This window comes from Hipposideros armiger, unplaced genomic scaffold (genome assembly GCF_001890085.2).
Source record: "Hipposideros armiger isolate ML-2016 unplaced genomic scaffold, ASM189008v1 scaffold_164, whole genome shotgun sequence".
Lineage (NCBI taxonomy): Eukaryota > Metazoa > Chordata > Mammalia > Chiroptera > Hipposideridae > Hipposideros > Hipposideros armiger.
Genome location: NW_017731514.1, coordinates 725,075 through 745,810, shown reverse-complemented (window position 1 = coordinate 745,810; position 20,736 = coordinate 725,075). Strand labels below are relative to the sequence as shown.

The window sequence follows — 20,736 nt, the reverse complement described above, 5'->3', positions numbered from 1 at the left end:
TTAGCTAGTACCCTCTTAATGTCACTAAGTTTCCAGTAGATGGGATCAGTTCAGGAAAAATACTCTGATGGATGAGTTAGCCTTTGCCATGTTTTCATTACCAGAAATAATACCTCTTATAAGCCAGCTCAGTACTGAATAACTCGGGAAACTTTAAAACGTGGACCTGACTCCAAGTACTATAGTTATTTTACAATTTAATATATTAATGCCTTAATTGTGATTTTCTGAATCACTGAAAATTTCAAGTTACATAGATAGACTCAATATATTTTTTTCTTGATCATTTTGATCCTTGGTTTTAAAATGTCCTTAAGAGGGCTCAGATTTTTGACTGAGACGGATCTGGATACAGATTCCAAGTCCGTTTACTCATCCATAACAAACTTAACCTGCCTAAACTCTCTTCTTTGGAAAACCCACTGCTGCGGCGCGTGGGGTGGGGGGGGCCCTGTCTGCTGTGAGGACTAAGCCAGACGATCCATGGGGTGCGCCTCGCATGCTTCGCACAGGAGCCAGGGAGGGACCTAGTACTCTCACTTGCAAACACTCGAATCCAACAGACTCCTGAACATCCGGCTTGGAGGTGGCCTCACTCTGCGCACGTGGGGTCTGGTGGTAAATGGGTGTCCCCCTCACCTCCGGCAGAGGTGGTTTCTGGGCACTGCTTCTGCGGGGTTCTTCCCCCTCTGGTCAGCTTGACTTGTTAACGCCAGGTGCATCACAGAGGAACAGGAAAGCGTCAGACGCTGATTTTGTTTACTTTCCATTTATTCACATTTTATGGATTGTTACACTTCCTCAATGGGATCATTCAAAAACGAATACAAACTGAGATTACATTGTCTGACAATTCAAGTATTTAAGTTTTAAAAAACAATTTCCTATTTAAAATAGAAAGCAAACAATGTATCCACTTGATTGCTAAAAAGTTTTACATCTCCGCTGCATCCAATGGGGTCGTCAGTCCTTATCATGAGCGCACCTGGCCAAGTTCACAAGCGCAAGCAGGGAACACCAGGGCAGACCAGTTTCACGGGCTCCCGTCACCTGCCACCGTTCCCGTGAAGCCTCACTTCTAGAACGAGGATGGGTACTCGGGAGTGGGAGCGAGCCATTTATTACCAAGGCCTCCAAGTGCACTGTGCTTACTTACATGAGACTGTTTGGAGCTGTAACAACTGAAAAATGCTCACAAACAACTCATTTACCTTGAAAACTAAACCAAAACGGTGTTCTCAGTGAAAGCTTTTCTGAGCTCTGATATTAGGTAAGTATTTTTGGCATGCGGCATATCAAAAACATGAGTTAGAATTGAAATGCTCAAACAATCATCCTTTTAAAGAAAATCAGTCCATAAGCAGTCAGCCTTGGCCTTCCATGGGAAACACAACCTAAACTTTAAAAACGACACATTTCCAGTCTGTAACTCTAATAACGAAGACGGCGCAACAGTCGTTGTCTGCCTGCTGGGGATGCTCACAAGCAAGGGCTGACCCGCCAGTTTGAAAACAGGCCGCTGGGACGCTCAGTATTTGCCAAGATGCAGCACTGCCTGATTCAGAATGAAGCTATACACACCTTACATGACAGGCGTGTACAGGGTACACTAGAGATTTGTAAACCCAAAATGAAAAGTTCAGTCCACATGACACAGTTTAAAGCCTAATTTCTAATAATTTGTTAAAAATAAACCCATGGGCAAGGGTTTAGCTATTAATAATACACGGGAAGAAAAGGTAAGCCCTCCAGGGGCCAAGGCCCCCCCACCCCCCCGCAAGTAACATACAAGGATTGAGAGTTTACAGTAAAACCCACATATACTTAGGCTCTTTTATACTAATACATAATTGGAGACCAACAAGTTCCTAAAGGTAAGAATGATTTTACGAAAATAATCACATTTTGAGTTATGGTATATACACATCACGTTTTTCCCTGTAATTTTCACTTTAACAGTGACAGTTTTAGCAGCAAGGATTTGCTGGGAATGTTAGGAAAACAGAAAGCCACACATACCCACTAATTTAAAGATGTAAACCGCTTTTACAGGGGTGTTAAAGGTAATCGGATCACGATCTTTCTGTGCCCCTTTCCCTGAACGTCCCACTGTACATGTGAAGGCCAATGAAGAACGAGAAGCCACCGACACGGATGTGTCCCCAGAGAGGCCTGAGATTTCTATTCCCGCCGCGACCGTGGGAGCTCGTGGCTAAGCTGTCACATTGCAATTTGATCCCCTGTATTTCCTCATCCTCACAGCTGGATAACCCTAACGTGGACAGGGCAGGGCTGCATTATTGTACCCGAATTGATCACTTGATTATAAACCATCTGTAACCGAAGTGCATGAATAATCTCGATTCTAAACAGATGTAAAAGTAACTGCCACCTCTCCCTAGGTCTCCCAACAAGCCGAGTTTGACCACGCCCCTTAATAGTGCGAGCACAGCTCTCTGCCTGTACTTATCTGAAGTCACACTAGGCCCAATTCTCCCACTGGAAGCAAAAAAGAGCAGTATGAGAATCTCATGATAAACACTGATTTCAGGTAATTAACAGTTAACATACTTGATCATGAGTCTGCTCACCCCCTTGACATCTAAAAATTGTTTTTTTTTAAATAGCAACTACACTATCCACAATTATTTTGAAGCCTCTCCTCTAAGTCAGAAGCCATTCCGTACTGGAGATTGGGACATCCAACTGGGAGCCCTCAGGCACTGACTTTGAGCCTTTACACAAGGTCATCTGGTACCAGCAGGAAGTGACTCATGAAGGATGAAAAATGGACGTTACACATTAAAATCTCCATCTAAGCATGTGCCTAATCTTCAAACATGCTGGTGTTGGGTACCTCACAGCTGTGGGGAACTGACACAGATATTCTCCTGCAAACCATGGCTCCCTTCCAAATGAACATACCGAATAATCTCTTTAAAAAGTAAATGGAAATTTCAGATCACAACCGAATTTCCTGCTGCCTACGTACAAGACAACACGTGCACATAGTTTCTCCTCCACTACCTGAGTGCGTGCTTCCTGGCTCACACACATGGCTCAGGGGTGACCACAGCCCATTATTAAGCAGTAAGGTTTTAGATCCGTAGCGCTCGCCACAGCACAGATAAAGCATATTCGCTCCTTTTCTGGTGTGGTTTAACTCGGACTTAACTTTCTTGTTCATGGGGTTTACTGTCCACGGTTTACAAACTGTAAAATACCAAATTTGTGCTTTTAAACCTCATTCCTGGCAATCCCCCTCTGTCCCATGTCATGAGGGGGACAGTGAAGTGACAGCACCTCCTGAATAAAACTACAAGACCAAAGAACAAGCTACTTGTTTCCTTTTAAATGAAAAAGCAGTCCCCGAATCACAGTACAGCAGCTACGGGGCGCGATGCCACCGTCTGCGGAAGGCAAGGGCTCGGATGCCGAAGGTGAAGTTGGTACTCACAGCGCAGCTGCAGGTCACACTAGATAAAAGCGAGCAGGGGGGGGGAGCATCTGGCACAGCGTGGCAGCAGCGTGGCTCACTCGGGAAGAGCGCTGTCCTCAGGTCAGCCGAGCCCACCGGCGAGACGACCGCCTCTGGCGCGTTTCCTCGGACCGGCACCGGCGGGAAGCCTCGCCAAACACCCAGGATGGGAAGAGCCTTTGGGAAATCTAATCGCTACCCTGATTTCAGTCCGTTAAGAAATCACTTGTGGTCAGGTTAATAAATGGATATTAAAAATCTTTCCAAAAATTTCTTTCAAATGTATTTTACACATTAGACAGTTCTCAGGAAGGGAGAGAATAGTTTCTTGACACTTAACATTAAAGGTTTTATTGGCCATATTTATCTTCCTTGCAAAAGTTTGAAGTTATCTAAAAGTTCTTAGAGCGTCCAAGTGAGAAGAGAACTAAGTTGAAGGTGGGAAGCAGCAGCTTGGCAACGATCCGCTGTCGAAGCGAGCTCAGGCGTCCTTCTTCTCCAGGATAAGTTTGTGCAGTTCGTCTGCGTCCTCGCTTGTTTTCACCCGAATGAGCATGGTGACCGGGACGGAGGCGTTCTTCTCATCCACGGGGGGGTTTGGGACGCACACAATGAGCACGTTGTTTTTTCCTGTGCGGCTACACGGCATGTTGGGTGTGATCAGAACGTTCAGCAATATGTTGCCTGCGTTTAAAGAAACAAAAAACACATCAGTCATCCAAACTACAGTTTCCCGAGAGTACGACTGTCGTGTGTGTGCTCAGCCTTCCATACTGAAGCAACTGACACCCATGGATCAAAACCGGAGGCACAGCAATGTCACAAAAATGGGCACTGGCTCCCCAACAGATGCCAGCACGATGTCCCGGAGGACTGGGGCTCAGCCTTCCCGCGGGGGAACCGCCTTCCACCCTCCCTCCTGCCTGAGTCTTCCACAGCCACACCAGCACCCCTCACGGCCAGCGGCCTCCTTCACGATGGTCACCCCTGCTGACCACTGTCCATTCTTGCTCTACAGGCAGAGCACGATGGCACGAACCGGAGTCTTCACTAAGTCATTCCAACAAAGGAAGCGCGGTCAGCAAAGACACATCTGTCCCCGAGGCCGGCACGGCTCCCTGGGGCAGAGTGGGGTTACTGTGCTGTTACCACAAATCAGTCAAGGGCCCAGAAGAGAAACCTCCACACAGTTTCCTTCCGCAAGCCAGCCTGGTGTGGCCACCACCACTTCCTCTCAGATGTGCCCACCCGCCTCCACCAACTCCCTCCTCCTTTCAGTGGATTATTTTAAGGTAAAGCTGGGGGCTGATGGTTGTTAATGATTATTTGCTACACAAAAAAACGATGCCTTTAAATGGTTAATTCCCCTTGTGTGGTTAATTATTAAACCATCCAATTTATCTATAGCTTCTCAGCCATATTTCTAACACAAAGGAACATGAAAACTATTCTGGTTACTTCTTGGCTATAGCTTTTAACAATCTACATTTGCTTACATACAGCACTCAATTAAATCTACAAATAATCGCTAAGTATAGGATGAATTTGACCTAAATGATCTCTTCTGTACCAAAAACCACATCAATGTACTTGAAAGTCTCAAAGGCTGAAATTAGCAGGGTGAAGGGCTCGTTATGCTTTGTAGGCCAAGTGACTGGGATTATTTTGTGCCACCTGAAAAAAAAAGTACCCACCTAAATTGGTGTCTGCCCGCACCAGAAGTTGTGTCTTCTGATTCGCTGTGGGTTTTAAATGCAGAGTACCTACACCCTTCTCTTTAAATTCGTTGTCTTTCTTGTAAAATAGTTTACACCTATAGAGAAAAATAGTAAGTACCTGATGACAAATCAAATCACAGTCTTCTAACAACACTGTTCATACCTGTGCGGAAATGTCTGGATGAAATGAGAACAGAGGACGCATCAGGATAAACTGTCTATTGACCACACTGGGTCTGGGCACAAACCAGAGTAAGAAAATCTGGGTAGATATTCTAGAACCTGTACCCCCATTGCTTCAAATCACTGGACAGTGGGCCCGGCCTAACTTTTAAAATAATACCAGAAGCCTTCCCAGCCTCCCGTGTCACACATCTCCTTAGGTTATTAATAAGCAAACCCAAACCACTGCCTGCTCCTTTGATTTATTCTGATTAGAAACAAATATTAAGTCAGGGCCACTCCTTATGTTGTCTGTGTAATTACATTTTAAAAATAGGCACAGGAACTGCTGGCCTCTTAAAAGTTCTCAAAAGTAACTAATGTTTGGAAATCCCATAGGATACAGGGATTTGTGTTATGAAAACTGTTGACTCATTAGTCTGAAATTTTTTTATTAGGAAAACACATTTAAGGATGGTTCTAAAATGGCAAAAATGTTTTTCAGTAAATATCTGTTTAAAAAAAAAGTACTAACTTCATTTTGTTGAAATGAGATAATTCAAAATTTCCCTTCTGCTTTCTTCTAAAAGCAGCAGCTCTCATTTAAAACCAAAAGTAAAAGAGCTCTCATCACTGGGGGAAAGACAAAGCATTTACACCCTAATGGAGAGGGATGGTGGCTACGGAGACATGTGGCTGTGAGAAAATCCATGAAGGCCACCAGGTCTCCAGGGAGGGGTCAGGGACGCCCCTGATTAAGGGCAGAAGTCAGACCAAGCCTGAAATGAGTGCAGAGGGGACTTCGTTGGGGGGAAGGAAGGAGAAAAAGGGAGAGAAGGAAGAGGTAAGACAGGGCGGGAAGATAAAGTGCTCTCTAAAGCACTTCCTAGAATTTTTTTTTTTCTTTTTTTAAATAAACAGGCCAAGAATTCTTTCTCGTTCCAGTTCAAAGAGCAGGCCTGGCCTGGCCCCAGGATGGGGTGGTGCTCAGTCAATTCCGCACTCTGCAGCCAGAAGCCTACCTCCGCGTCTCTGAAAACCCATTCAGGACTCTTACTTACTTTTTGGAGTAAAAAGCATCTTCCTCTTTGACCTCAGTAACTACCACTTTGGGCGGCTCATCACTTTCTTCTTCTTCTCCACCTTTTATAAAAGCAACACTAACTCAGTAAGATTCAAATCAAGAGCTTGAAAATGTGAAAAGTTTGTTATGTACCCCCTACCCCCACCTAAAAACTCCACATGCGGATATAGAACAGAAAGTGTATATCGAAGTGTGTGTGTGTGTGTGTGTGTGGGGAGTGTGGGGGTGTGTGAGGGGGGTACACCTACTCAATTTTAGTTACTTTGTGAAAAATAAGAACAATTTTTAATGAGAACATACTTCTCTCTTCTAAAACAGATGTTAATTTGTAGAAAGCCTTGGAAAGAAAAAAATGTCCTTGGCTTAAGAGTCTGTGTACACGCAAACTTTTACAGAAAAAAAAAATCAGTCAACATGCAACAGAGTGACATGCCGGTCCTCTGACTCCATCTTGGCCAAGGCTGCTTTGTTCCCAGGGCCTTCGGGCTAATGGCTCCTTCTTGGTGTTGCCCGTAGACACACGGTCATTGCAGGAATTCCACTTGGGGCTTGAGTTTTACAAAACCAGCCCCTTGTCCCTCCCCAGGAGATGAGGGAAGGAGGTATTGTTTCCCAAAGATTTGCAGGAACCTCCCAGACGCACATCCACTCGGGTCAACAGACTAAGAGCACTCTTCCCGGACTCTGCGGGCTCCCACAAGTCTGCAGCTGTCAGTCACCTCTTACCCCTCCCGTTCCCCTTCCCTCCACAGAAAAGAAGCCTGGACTAACTTTCTTAAGATGGATTTGGGGATTAGGTCGCCCATCTTCTCAGTTGGCACCTTCTTGATCAATACACCTTTTCCTACTCTCAACTCGCACATTTTGAGTTTTGGCCTTTCCAGGCGTCGGGCACACATACTTCAACCTGGTAACACTCAGGTATACTCCGGTTACCACTGGAAAACCAGAATCTCATAGGCTTCTGATACCTTCATCCCCAAATGTTCCTGTGACCATACCTGCATCATGCCAAGGACGGCCACTATCACATCAGAAGGGGAAAATAAACAGAATGGTTTACAGGACAAGTCGTAGAGACATCACCCCAAAGCCACCCATGAGTCATTTAGGCTCTGTCTGAACTGCCAGGCTCCCCAGCTCTGGCTGCCCCGATGCAGCCAGAACCACAGAGCAGAGCTAAGACCCTGCAGTGGACGCAAATACCCATCCTCTTAAAGAGACAGGGAGGCGCACAAACGCCCTAAATTAAAAAGCAGCTCTGCGGGAAAACAATCCTGGTGATGGAACAATTCAAGTCACAAGATTTACATTTGAAGAAGGAACTCTATGGTCCTCAAACTGGTGTGCTGCAGAATCTCAGGAGATTTTTTTGTTTGTTTGTTTTTTAAATAAAGGTCTTGGGACTCCTGAATTAGGCTCTCCAGGGTGGGCCCAGGCATTTGGGACTGATTTTAACAAGCTCTCCGATCTTTCTGATGCACACAATGTGCCAAGCACCAGGTAAGCAGGAAGTGCTTTACTGAGGTGCACAGGCGGACACTCAGTTCACATTCCACAGCTGCAGCTTCCGGGTCCCTGCTGTGACTTCCCTAGGACAGGACAGACTCTTGTTTGTCCTATGATTAAAGGGAGGTCTTCATCCATGCTCTGCCCGGGAGGGCCCTGGCCTGAGGACGCCTGGGAAGCAGGGCAAGATGGGACAGTAATGGCAGTCTGGCTCCAGGTAGAAACACGTATTCAGTGGCAACCTGGCAACCTGGCAACTGCTGTTTTCTTTCTCAAGGATCGACATGTTAAGACCGCCCGAGAGAGAGGTACTTTCAATGCTGACAAGCATCTTCGCAGGCATCACTTGTTCGTAACCACCATGTGATGAAGAGGGATTATGACGTAACAACGGAGGGCGTGAGGGGCTGGGACTAAGGCCCAGGCGCTTTGCCTGCCTTGGGGCACTGACACTGCACACAGCAGAAATTTCTGGAAAGGGGGCAGCAATCCAGACATGTCTTGGGAAGACACTGTTCCTCATGGCTCTGGAAAGTCTACCTCTTGTTATGTATAGTAGTGCTTTGCCATGTGACTTAATTCATAACCAAATCTCTGAAATACAAACAATTCAGTGGATATTCATGATCAACTTTTCAATAAAACAATTTTGCAAAACATGTGAATTCACTTAATTCTTTTTTATATGCAAGGCCATGTGTTTCAAAGTCACCGTGTCAGATGATTTCAGTCTTAAATTTTATTTCTATATTCTCAATCCTTATAATAACCCTATAAAACAGGCCTTACTCCAGTTTATGAATAAGGATACTGAGACTCAAAGATTCATCAACTTTGTCCAGGATCACACGTCTCGGAAATGATGGGGTCCCGACGTGCCTCCAGACCCGCCTGAAGCACACGCCTGTACTTCCCCACTACACACAAAGCTCACCCATATCCGCAACAGACCACGAGGTCACCTGTATATTTACCTTTGCAGTCATTGCTGCCGCCACCTGCTTGGCTCTCCAACGGTTTAGTGGAAAATGGTGAAGAAGCCGGTTTGCTCTGAGGACCATCTTTGCCAAATAAACTGGAGTTTCCCGCAGTAAACGAAAACCCAGTCACGGGGCCAGAGTTCAAGGAGCCCAAAACAGAACTATCGATTTTCTTGCCGAAGTTGAACGAGGCACTTGTTGCTCCGAGGGGGGCGTCGACTTTCTTGTCAGGTCCAGCCTCCATCTTTTCCGACGTCCCCTCGGGTCTGTTACTGTGAAACAGAAACGTTGACTCTTGCTGTACCTTCGCTGAAGCAAACAGGGAGGGAGGCTGGGCTGCAGCTGGTGCTTTGCTGGGCTCGCTCTCGGGGCCGCTGGCACCCACACCGCCTTCCTCCTCAATACCTGCCAAGTACTTCTCGTAGTCTTTAAAGACAGGTGTCAGGTCGCAGAGCGGGTTGGCATTCACGTGCTTCGCTATCCAGTCCCGGACGGAGCAGTTCAAGGCTGCCAGCTGCTTGTGGTAGGCGTTCCGGTGGGGGGCTGCCCTGGAGGTCAGGCCAGAGGAGCAGGGCTGCGGGCTGTCCCCGTTAGTTTTGGGGTTTGCACTCTTTTTATCGACCAAAGAAGTAGGGCCATTGGCAGCAATGGATGCTACAGGAAATTCAAGTTTTAAGATCTATTTAGAAGTGGATTTGGCTAAACCATCTGGATTTTTATACCACTCTTCGTATTTTCTGCTCTTAGTGAATCCCATCTTTGTGACAGCTCAAGAAGTATGTGCACATCTAATGTTTAGGAACTGGTTATCACAAAAATCAAATCAAACTTTCAACAAAAACTGTACCTATTCTACGCTTGCACTAAGAATTTTAAAATAATCTTTTCCTTCAAAAGGATGCCCATTTCACCCGGAACTGTCAAAATATTAATATAAAACTTAATCTCCAAAATTGTAGGAGTGAATATGTATTAATGTAGTTCAAATGTTAATAGGGAGTGCTTATTTTAATCACACTAAACATTCGGCCCCATTAAAATGAAACAGTATCCACTTTTAAAATAACTAGCTAAGTACCATCAGACCAGTCAGGGTCATTTCTAAGAACCCAAGACTTTAACCTATGATCCCATGCTCCGTCGCCAATACCAAAAGTTCCTGACTATTCCCTCAGAACAAGATCAGGTAGTCAACAGATCCCGGACAAAATAAATCCAGATGGGTAAACCCCTGGTTTCTGGAAGGTGGGTGCCGTACCGGAAGTCCTTGGTACACATATTAAGTAACCAGGATGGGAAAGCAAGCCTTTCCAGAGGGTCCATTAAAAGCTTCCTCGCATCCTTTGACCCTTAGGCCCATTCTGAGGGTCATTCTCATTTCCTAGTTGAAGGTTTGGAGGCTCAGAGGTGAAGGAACTCTATTAAGGTCACAGAGCTGGTAACTGGCAGAGCTGAGAACAGAACCTAGATCTATTTTGGCTCAAAAGCTAATGCTCTCCTCACTCTGTAAATAGCCAACATCTTCTTAATTTCCATTCCTATCATTATTATATTAGTTCATAGTCCCAGGAACTAGGGTAAGTACAAGAGAAACATCTTTGCAAAGTTATTTTTCATACATAGACATGACTGGAGGGAGGGGACCCTACTTACCAAAGGTGGCCTTGGTCTCGGTCGCGGCCCCTGCACTGGAGAAGGCAGGGGCACTGGTTATGCTGTTTCCATTCGACAGTCCTTCCAAAGGCCTCGGTCCAGCACTGACACCGGCGCCAAATCCAGAAAATGCCCCTCCTCCAGACGGTGCAACCAAACCTTTAAAGCCCTTAAAGGCGCCTCCAGTAGCGTCAGACTAAAACATAAAGGAGGAGCGCACATTAGCTAAGTGTGCTTTTTAGCACTAAGTAAGCAAGTGAGGGACAATATTATCCTGGCTAAATAGCACGAAGAATCCTTATGCCACCAGCACTGAAGGAAAACTGCCAGCACAAGCAGAAACAGGAAATGAGACGGGTTTATTCACGACAGCGCTGCAAAGCACAGCTGCCTTCCTGAAACAGCCAAGAAGGATAGCCCTAACTTACAGTGAAATAGTGGGTTGTCGGGATAAGTCATGACGTATTTTTCGATGTTTCTTCTTGCAAAAATGCGTCATGACTTTTCCGACAACCCAATATATTTTTATAAATACACTGAATAAATATTTTTAAAGATAGAAAAGGGAAAAAGACTAATACAATAAATTCACGTACCCACCACCCAACCTCAGAATTATAACTAAAAACACATTCTCAACACAACTAAACCCCAAATAAAATATTTTTCAGGTATTACTCAGTCCAAGGCAATTTGCCAAAGGAGATCGTAGAAACATCAAGTTAGGTTAAATGAAAGTATTTTACCCACTTACCTATAATTTCCTGAGACATTCTGTAGCTTTCAATCTGCTTTCAGCCTATAGGAACTTTGGAAGCTGACTTAGTCTCAATTTAGATTTCCCGTTAGTTGAGAAATCCAGGGGCAACATTTTATTCTCACTTTTCTGGCTGCTTTCTTTAGCAAGGTCTTTCTAGCAGACCGTTCCCGCAGTTGCCAGCTTTCTCATCTCTAACCCAAGATGCTCTGGAAATATTTGCCATGCCTTAGGAAATTCCTAAGCTGTCCTCTGTCCCTGGGAACTCCTTGAGTTTACAGTGCTTTGCTAAAGTCATGGCAATTTCTATAAGATCTTTTTTTCATTCAAAGTAGTGGTTATACCACAGGTGGATCTGCTTCTCAGACCTACGATCCGATCCGAGGGAGGCTCTAGGAAGTGTTCTCAACAATACATCACAGAAAACACACCTCAGAACAACCAAGAGAGTGCACAAACCTTAAGTCCCCACGGAAGTGAATGAGAATCATGATCTCACACAAAGATTACTTAAGCTGAAAACTCTTCATTCTAAATGGGTCAGTTAACCTGAAATTACTGCAGTTTTCAAAGACACAAAAGTTTCAATCACATCTACAGAGTTTCAGATGGTTACTGACCACAGATAAACTTACGGCAACAAAATCAGGCAAATGCAAAATCTTAACTCGCATGAGTTTTAATGCATGTAATAAATAAATACAGCTTAGGTTCTGATGCTCTAGGATTGATTTCTGATAATTCAAAATCCAAAACACACCAGACTGATAGTTTTTATAACATGATTCATGGACAAACAGCAAAGCTGAACGTGGCTCTTCAGAGCCTTTTATTTTGCACAAGATTTAAAAGCCACATGGTATTTATTGCTATTTTGGGAATTACTGAGAGTAAATCGATTCTAGGATCATCACATTGGCTCTAAAATCATGACAAAAATTCAACAATCACCGGTTTAAAAAAAAAAAAAAGGAATGTGAGACATTCAGAAAAATAAGTTACTAATACAAGTTGAATGAGAACATATCCATTTGGGCTCCACAGAAACGGAAACATCCCTGTGTCCTCCAGTGTCCCTCATTTGCTTTATTTTTCTCCATGGCACTTACGAGAAAAATAAATACTACATATGTGTGTGTCTCCCATCATTAGGATGTCAGTCCCACGAGGCAGGGGTGTGCTGGTCTGTTTTTACCCACCAAGGTGTCCCCAGTGCCTCGCAGATCTGCTGAATGAATGAACAAATCCACTAAAAACGCATCCTCAACTGAACTTTGGAAAAAGCGACATTTCAGCATTTAAGTGGATGATACAACATTTCTCTAACATACAAGTTCTGATGGAAACTTGATGCTAAAAGTTATAGCTAAAATTATATGTCGATTTCAAATATCCACGCACATTTCATTTCCTTTAACAGCCTGAGGACTCCCCTGCCCCCTTCCTTTGGGCCAAGTCTGGATTGTCTCTACTTCTTCACCTCCATTCCCCCAACAGCTGGACCGTCCCTCCTGGAGGCCGTCCCCTCGACTTAGCTTCCTCTTCACAGCTGCCACTCACGCCTCTGCTCCCCCACCCCGGCTGCAACTTCCTGCATGGCTGGGCTCTTGTCTGTGAGAACTCTCCAGCTGCACTCCCCTCTCCCCCGCCACTCCTGCTGAGCAGCCAACCTGAATACTCAGTGGTCTTGACAGAACTCCACATCACAGGCCCTTAGTACTTTCCAAAACCAAACCAATCATTTCCTCCCTGATTAAGCTGTGTCGTGTCCCCGTCCCCCCCCCCCCCCATCTTCTCCATGAAAGAGGCATCAAACATCACCTCACTCAACACCTATGTCCAACTAATCACCAGTCTTAAGGATGAAATTAGACCAGAGAAGAACTGGGATTTAAACAAATTGAGCAGAGCCACCGCAGGGCGTGCGGTAGCTTATTCCCAAGCTGCCACCCAGGCTGCTCAAACCGGCTTCTCCTGCCTGACGACAGAGTCCAGGTCACCAAGACAGCACTCCTGTCTAGGATGTACTTGAGGGTCGAGGACAGGACTGGGGAAAGGTTGTTAAGTGTGGTTGACCGCTGAATTCTGACCACACTTCTGACTTCGCTTTACGAGTTACAACTCACCTTTCATCCTTCTGAGCCCCAGAATGAAGCATTTGAACATATGAACTATTGACATGAGAAATGCTTCTGTTACAGGTGAAGGCCTTCTCCCACCCCGGTCCTGGTGAGTGGACTAGACTGAGGATTTCTTAGTTTCCTTTCTTACTCCTACCTGCCACGCACTTCTCTTCCCTTTGTGTTGCTACCCTCCTTCTTCCTCTTCATACTGTCACTCTCATTTGTTTCTCTCTTATTCCCACAACTGGGTAAGCTCCCTGGGCAAGGCAGACATTTCCTATGTATTCTTTTTTTCTTTTTCCCTCCCCTGGTCTACACCAAGGATTTTCACAGGCAGAGAAAGCACTTTAATAAGCATTCATTGATCTGACGGCTCCCAGAAGAAGAAATGCTCGCAACTCAGAAATCAAATTAGTGTTTATACCAGAAGCTGTACGAAAACACTCACTTCAAATCCAACATTTCTACGCTTTGCTTTCTTTATGGCTCTATTCTTCAAGACTTCCTCACTGGCCACTGAGAATGTTCCCACCTGCAGAGGCATACAAATTAAACAGCAGTAAGATAAGGCCACAAAGGAGACAAAATGCTGAAGGCAAAAGCTAGACCAGGCAAAGTTATCTAAAACCTGCTGGTTTTGAAATACTGCTAATACTCGGAATACAATTATAGAGCGGGCACATTAAAATAGTTTATGTCCATTGCCTATCTTGAGAAACCCAATGCTGCTCAGGCGAATCATGAATCTTCTAGAACCCACGCATCCACGATCTGAACTGTGATCCAGAGGGAAGAGCCATGCACAGTGTTCTGACAAGACTAAAATCGTCAAAACTTTGGTGCAAATCTACTCAGCACAAAGTCTTCAAATATATTCAGAGATGTTAATAAAACTTAGACTAAAACTTCGGTTTTCTTTAAGAAGCAAATCTATTCTCCAAAAGCTAGAAGGTGCCTTAAAGATCATGAATACTTGAAAGTGGAGCCAGCTCTGAAACCAAGATGCCCAAAGCTAGTGAGTGTCTTACCACTATCGTTTTCAAAAATAAAATGTATGTATAAACCGCCCCCACACACAATGTTTACGAAGCGCCCTGCCCGTCTGCCCATCATCCACATGACCACAGAGGCACTCGGGACGCTAAGTGATGCCGGAAAGTGGCGGCCCCGCTACACATGCTAAATGACCACGTCCACAGCCGGGAATCTGCTAAAGGCCTCTGGCTTTGCTCCAACCTTCTTCACCCTGTAGGACTGGCATAGACTATTTCCTGTAGAAAGTTCTCACCTATAGTTATTTCAGAAAATGTTCAACTTAGAGATCTCCACACCCACAGAAGGGACCGCTTAGTTACAGTGCCCAAATGAAATGCAATTTCCCTCCACACGCATTCATTCGACTCTCTCCAAACGGGAGTTCTTTCATTCTTGAGATATTTTCAAGTCAAAGCAAATCACTGTGTGGTCAATCTAAATCTTACTAGGCCAGAATGTGCATTAAGACCTGGAAAGACTTGGTTACAAAGCACTGAGTTACTCAGAGATGTTCGAAGCTGTCAAAATACTAACATGCTTGTGATTTTGATTTCCCTGAACATTTTAGTGCATGTATTTGTAAAGGAAAAATATTAGTCCTAGGAAACAGCTCAGAAAGAAGGAAAACAGCAGCACAGAATAAGCTTGGAAACACTTTTGCAGATTATTTTATTTTTTATTTGACACTATTCTAGTAACCTGAAAGGCTAACTTGGTTATAGATTTCCTTAGTGAACAGGCAGGAGTTCCAAACTGCTGACGAGGCAACAGAAACGCAGCTGTGTTCTACTCTTTGTAAGAGAAAAATTTAAAGATTTCCTCAGGGAAGACCATTTCTACTTTGTTATGAAAGAAACTAGGCCAATCTAAATTCTATTCCTGTTAATACCATTGTTTGGTGGAGGGGGGGTAGCGGGGTATCTCAGATCTCTAAGGATATGAAATAAAGCTGGCCTGGGAAGCATTAGATTGAGGGAGACGACCTCAGTCTTCTGAAATCTAAAATTATGGGTGTGGCAGCCCGAGATGGTGTACCGCTTTTCAAGTCTGAGTGGCCCTGTGCTAACTTCATAACTAGATCATTTACTCACCCCTCAGTCTTGGCTAAAACCATGGATTTAGAATGCTGCAAATCCAGGAAATCCAGGAAGAAGGTGCTTCCACAAAGCAGCAAATATTCAGGGAATGGGCGCTGGCAGAAAGGCACACCCAAATGTCATTAATAAATTTCTATACTAAGTACAGGTCCTAAGAAGCCGTACCACTTTCCATTCAGGGTGGCCTTAAACAAAAAGGCCTTTTAATTTTATCACAAATCTTCACGAGAAACCCCAAAGTGAACGTAAATTTAGAAATGCCAGGAAATCACTCCCAGGGAAACTACTTTTTACCTCTTCTGCTTCATCTTCTTGATCCCAGTTCCTATCTGTCAATTCCTTCTCAGCAATTCTTTTGGCCATTTTTTCAAACCTAAAAGTAAAAAGGTTAGAAGTAAAAAGTTTGCTTTCTAGACCAAGACATCACTTACAAAGAATTTTTAAAGTTCACTGGAGCATGAAATGAGACAAAAACATTCGATACCAGTGGGAAGGGCTTTAACGAGAACTTTATGACTGTGCAGTTAGGCTCCTGTGTTTCGCATCCAACAGAGGAGCATGCGAGGAGGGAGGGTAGCTCTTCCAGGGAACGCTGACATTCTTTCTGAACAACACTAAAGCAACTTTATTCGGAAGAAGTTAATATGAAATCTCAATTGATTTGTTTAAAGTCTGAAATCTTCAGTACTGTTTATATAATCAAGTGCGTAACTAACTTATTCTATGCAAATTACTCTTAGTCTTACTACGGACAAAACATTTTTAATAACTAAAATTCTCTTAAAGATGATCCAGTACAGAAGTTCATTCTTAGGTAAGAATTTTCATAAGGCATTGGTAATACTTTCATAGATGAACACTCTTCTTTAGGCTCCAGACAGTTGACAGAAATACATTTTCCAAGACTGAACATTTAATGACCCCAGATTGTATACTGCTAAGGTAGCACATCATTTAAAAGTTGAAAATGTAATTAATATTGATACGTTAACATTCTGAGAATTTATAACCCTTCAAAAATAACCCATGAGCTCAAGTCCTCTACCACCACTGCATTACAAGGAAGAGGGGGGAGATGGGGGGGCTGACAGTATTATATCTGCAGTGAATAGAAGTACATACCCAAAGAGGGTGCTTGTATCAGTCCCTTAAAATTTGCAATTTGCTTTCTTATCCTAACATCATAGCCTTTGCTATAAGAAAATAAAAACAACCAATGGCGAGTGCCACTGTGAGTGCCGTGCCGGCTTCCTCCCTAACTGACCAGCTAAATGGATAAAACCCCTCTATTCCTCTGCCACCCACCTCGCCCAGGAATTTATCCATTAGTTCAGGGTTCCAGAGACCTGCCTAGGCTCCTTTCTGATACTTTCTCCGCCCTCATTTCCCCCAACACCACAACCCACCAGAGAAAGTTCCTGGAACTTCACAGTTATTAAGATACAAACTTACACTTCACCTACTACTTTTAGTATCTACAAAATAAAATTCAAATGCTGACTTTCAAAGTCCTCCAAAACCTAACCCCCTGTAATTACATAGAGGTTCTTCAGTTTTTTTGTTTTTTGTTATTTTTTAAGATTTTATTGAGGAATTGGGAAGGGGAACAGCGTTGGTGAATTGGGGAAGGGGAACATTGTGTTTTTCTAGGACCCATCAGCTCCAAGTCAAGTTGTTGTTCTTCGATCTTAGTTGTGGAGGGTGCAACTCAGCTCTGAGCCCAGTCGCCGCTTTCAATATAGTTGTGCAGGGGTTAGGGGGAGAGGCACAGCCCACCATCCCATGCAGGAGTTGAACCGGCAACCTTGTTAAGAGCACATGCTCTTACCAGCTCAGCGGCAGCTCAGCTCTGGAGCAGCTCACTGGCCCATGTGGGAATCAAACCGGCAACCCTGTTGCTCAGAGTTCACGCTCTAACCAACTGAGCCACTCGGCCGGCCCCAAGGTTCTTCAGTTTTTAATAATATCCTAAAAATCTTTGAACCCTCTTTTATAATATCGCCCCCCAAACACCTGGTCAAGTTTTGCTATTCATCTTTGTAAGCCAAACAAAAACAACGCACTTTTAGACATGAGTCCTTGCTGAACTTGACTGTTCAAAGGCCAGGTCTCTGATGCTTTCTTTTGGCCCTTTTCCTGTTCAGTAACTAACACTTCCACCAGAGGGCAGAAGAGGAGAGAGAAGTTGAAATAGCCATTTTTGCTATTAAAGTTAACCATTAACTGTTAATAACTTAAGTTATTAACTGACAAAAAGGGGTGGAGCTAAAAGGGCAAACCCTGTAATAAAGTAAAAATGTAACCTCTAGCTCATTCCCATAACTGAAGAGATAACTGGCATAGCAAAACACCCGAAATTAATGGAGCTGCTCCCAGATTCTACCATACTCATCAGGACCGTAACTAACCAGAGGGCAGGGAGCTTTGTTTCCTGTACTGATGTACTCCAAATGCCCAAAGCTGCCCCTCTCGGGGCAAGTTCTAGCTGTTGTTGACTTGGTGACCTGGGACACTACAGATTTGAGAAAATACTGTTTGGCATCCCAGTTTTCCCATTTTCTGGCTCGAGACCTTGGGCAAGTTAATTTTTGTGCCTCAGTTTCTTCATCTGTGGAACAGAGGTGTGAAAATTAAATGAGGTAAACAAAAATCTTAGGATAGTGCCTGGAACAGAAGCAGGACTTAATAAGTATTATTCAAGAAAGAAGTTTTGTTAGAAGCAGAGGCTATAAAATATTATTTTTTCTCCAAAACTTAAAAGTCGTAGTGTTGAAAAAGAGAATTTACTTGAATTATGAGTCAAGCTTTAAAATATATTTTAACAAATCCGTATTTTATTTCAAAGCATGACACTTCAGACAATAAATTTTCTTCTTATGCGAGAAGAGGAAAAAACATCCCTGTAAGTACTTGGAATAAGCCCTGGCACCTAGACAGTCTCATGTGCTAGCTATTATTATAAGGAATTTAAAAAACGTTTGGGCTTGTGGTTTAAAAGGCACTGAATTACGAAACGATTCCTTGTGAGAGCAAATTGAAACTTTTGGTAATTGGAGAAACTTTATTATTTGTGCCTGTTATCCAGAGCGTGCCAAAAAAACGTATACACATTTTAAGAAAGGAAAACTACATTAAGATTGTAATAGTCAATATACACCGAAAACAAACGATGAATACAAGTCACGTTTCACTTCTGCAATTACAAGAGGCGCTCAAAGTGGTTCCCATCAGCATCCAGACACTTCTGATTACCGCGAACTACTCTTGAGCCACGTTGACCCAAGTGTCCACTTGAATACGTTTTTTTTGGCACCCCGGGTAGTTCATGTGGTCCCTGCCACTTGGTGCAGCCCAGCTCCAGGGATTGAACTTCAGTCCACATTAGTTTACCATAAAATGAAAACAGATTTGACCGTACTTGATAGTGTAGTGACCCGAGAAAAAAGAGAACAAGGGGGCAGAACCTGGAGACTGAAAAGCCAAGGGAAAACGAAGAAACTGCCTCTTAAAAGAACAGAGTCATGGGGGTGATCAATGGCCCGGAGTTGCAGTAAGAAAATGAAGCCAGGCCAAAGCAGTGGAGGGAACGAGGAGAGGTGAGCCGGCCAAGGGGAAAGAAATACCGAGAGGAGCCGCTAGGAAGTCAACCTGAAGGCCACGGCTATTCGCTCCGGCCTCCGGCCTCCGCCGGGGCCGCAGGGGCCCTGCACCCGGGCGAGCCTTAGCCACGTCCACGACCCCGACAGGTCAGCCCCGAGCCCGGCTTCACAAACAGCCGCCGGCTGCGTGGCTGCTGTCATCCCGCCCCACCCTCCCGCGCTTCCCCAACCGTCCCCACGCACCCCGCAAGCGCCCCCTCCCCAGGCCTGGGTCCTCTTTTCTGGCTCTTCCTGCCCATGGCCCCTTTCCAGGCCGGGTCCCGTACCCTGATTCCGGCTTCCTCCTCCCCGGGCCCGGGCCCCACACCCGGCTCCTGCCCGGCCGCCCCGGCACCCGGGCTCCGGCGCTCAGCCCCTTCCCCTCCCATGTTGCCCACCCGCCTCTCACCTCCGGGGCAGCGGCCGCAGGACTCGCTCGGATGTGGGCGCGGCGAAGCGTGGATGCGCGTGGATCAGCAGGTGCGAGGTCGAGGCCGCGGCGCTCGGAGCTAAAGCGGCGGCTGGTCGCCGGCTGAGCGCGCCTGGTCGCTTCCGGTGCGGCGAGATTCTCGAAGGACTTGGTGATCAGCAAGCCCAGAGTCTCAAACACCATGTCCCTCGGGGGCCTGGTCTCTCTGTGTGCGACAGTGAGACGAATCGTCCGCTCAACCGGAGAACGCCGGTGGAACTGCACCGAACACACTCCGGGCCGCCATTTTGTAACTCTAACCTAACCCTCAAAACCAATTCGAAAAAAAGGGAGGAAAGAAATGCCCGCGTCCGGCTACTACGCAAGCGCATCGGAGCCTTAGTCAGCAGCACCACCTTCCGCGGGCAGTGGGTTGTCACGCGGCGCATGCGCCTCGCTACTTGGACACCGTCTCCGGGAGGAGCAACCCTGTCTCGCGCCTGCGCGCGCCGGCCTCAGCCGGGAAGCCGGCGCCCGCGGCCCGAGTTTACGCCCGTTGGTCACGTGTGGGCTGCCGTACGCGTTTGAGGCGTCCGCGCGCTAGTCGCTGCTGCTGGTTTAACGCGGCTGGGGTTTGCGAGGCGCTCGGGGGAGCACGGTCCGTCAGTGAGCGTGGCGGAGGCTCGTGGTGTTCCGTGCGGGGTGCTGCAGGGCAGAGAAGAGACAGGCCGAGGTCCGGAAAACGTGAGTGACATTGGAATAGCGTAACGTCGGGAGCTCGGCGCCGCCATCGCGTCCTCGAGAGCCCTGCTCTGATCGCCCGGGACATGCCTGGCTGCTGAGTGGTCAGGAAGGCCCGGGATTGGATGGCCTCGGTCGTCGAGGAGAAAAACGGACCCATTCGCCCTACAGCTTGTATGTGTTTTCCATGGTGGGCGCCTCAGAGGCGAAATAACTTGCTCGAAATTGCGCACCTAGTTAGGATCCACGAAGGTGAAGTCTGCAAACGCGTTTTTAAACTGTGGAACTACTGCATGTGTCCGGTGTCAGGATTTGTGTTGTGCTTCTATTTTGTATTTTATAGTGTAGCCTT

At 45.5% G+C, this 20,736-nt stretch overlaps 1 protein-coding gene across 2 annotated transcripts; it reads right to left on the bottom strand.

The window, feature by feature from the left end:
* Positions 1–753: 753 nt before the first annotated feature.
* On the bottom strand, positions 754–19,984 carry NUP50 (nucleoporin 50). Of its 2 annotated transcripts, XM_019651713.1 has the most exons (8): positions 19,644–19,984; positions 15,891–15,969; positions 13,913–13,996; positions 10,585–10,780; positions 8,926–9,585; positions 6,420–6,501; positions 5,173–5,291; positions 754–4,162 (listed from the first exon to the last, which is right to left on the bottom strand). In XM_019651713.1, exons 2-8 carry the CDS (start codon positions 15,957–15,959, stop codon positions 3,960–3,962), a joined length of 1,413 nt encoding a protein of 470 aa, XP_019507258.1. In that variant the 5' UTR covers positions 15,960–15,969; positions 19,644–19,984; the 3' UTR covers positions 754–3,959. The 2 variants fall into 2 exon arrangements, with proteins under 2 accessions (XP_019507258.1, XP_019507259.1); XM_019651714.1 differs by lacking the exon at positions 13,913–13,996.
* Positions 19,985–20,736: the final 752 nt, after the last annotated feature.

Excerpts from the sequence above, each read along its gene's own strand:
- NUP50 (XM_019651713.1), bottom strand. The coding sequence starts at position 15,959 with ATGGCCAAAAGAATTGCTGAGAAGGAATTGACAGATAGGAACTGGGAT. Across the intron at positions 13,997-15,890 it reads AAGAAGATGAAGCAGAAGAG|GTGGGAACATTCTCAGTGGC; the intron begins GTAAAAAGTAGT and ends ATGCCTCTGCAG. Across the intron at positions 5,292-6,419 it reads GATGCTTTTTACTCCAAAAA|GTGTAAACTATTTTACAAGA; the intron begins GTAAGTAAGAGT and ends TTTTCTCTATAG.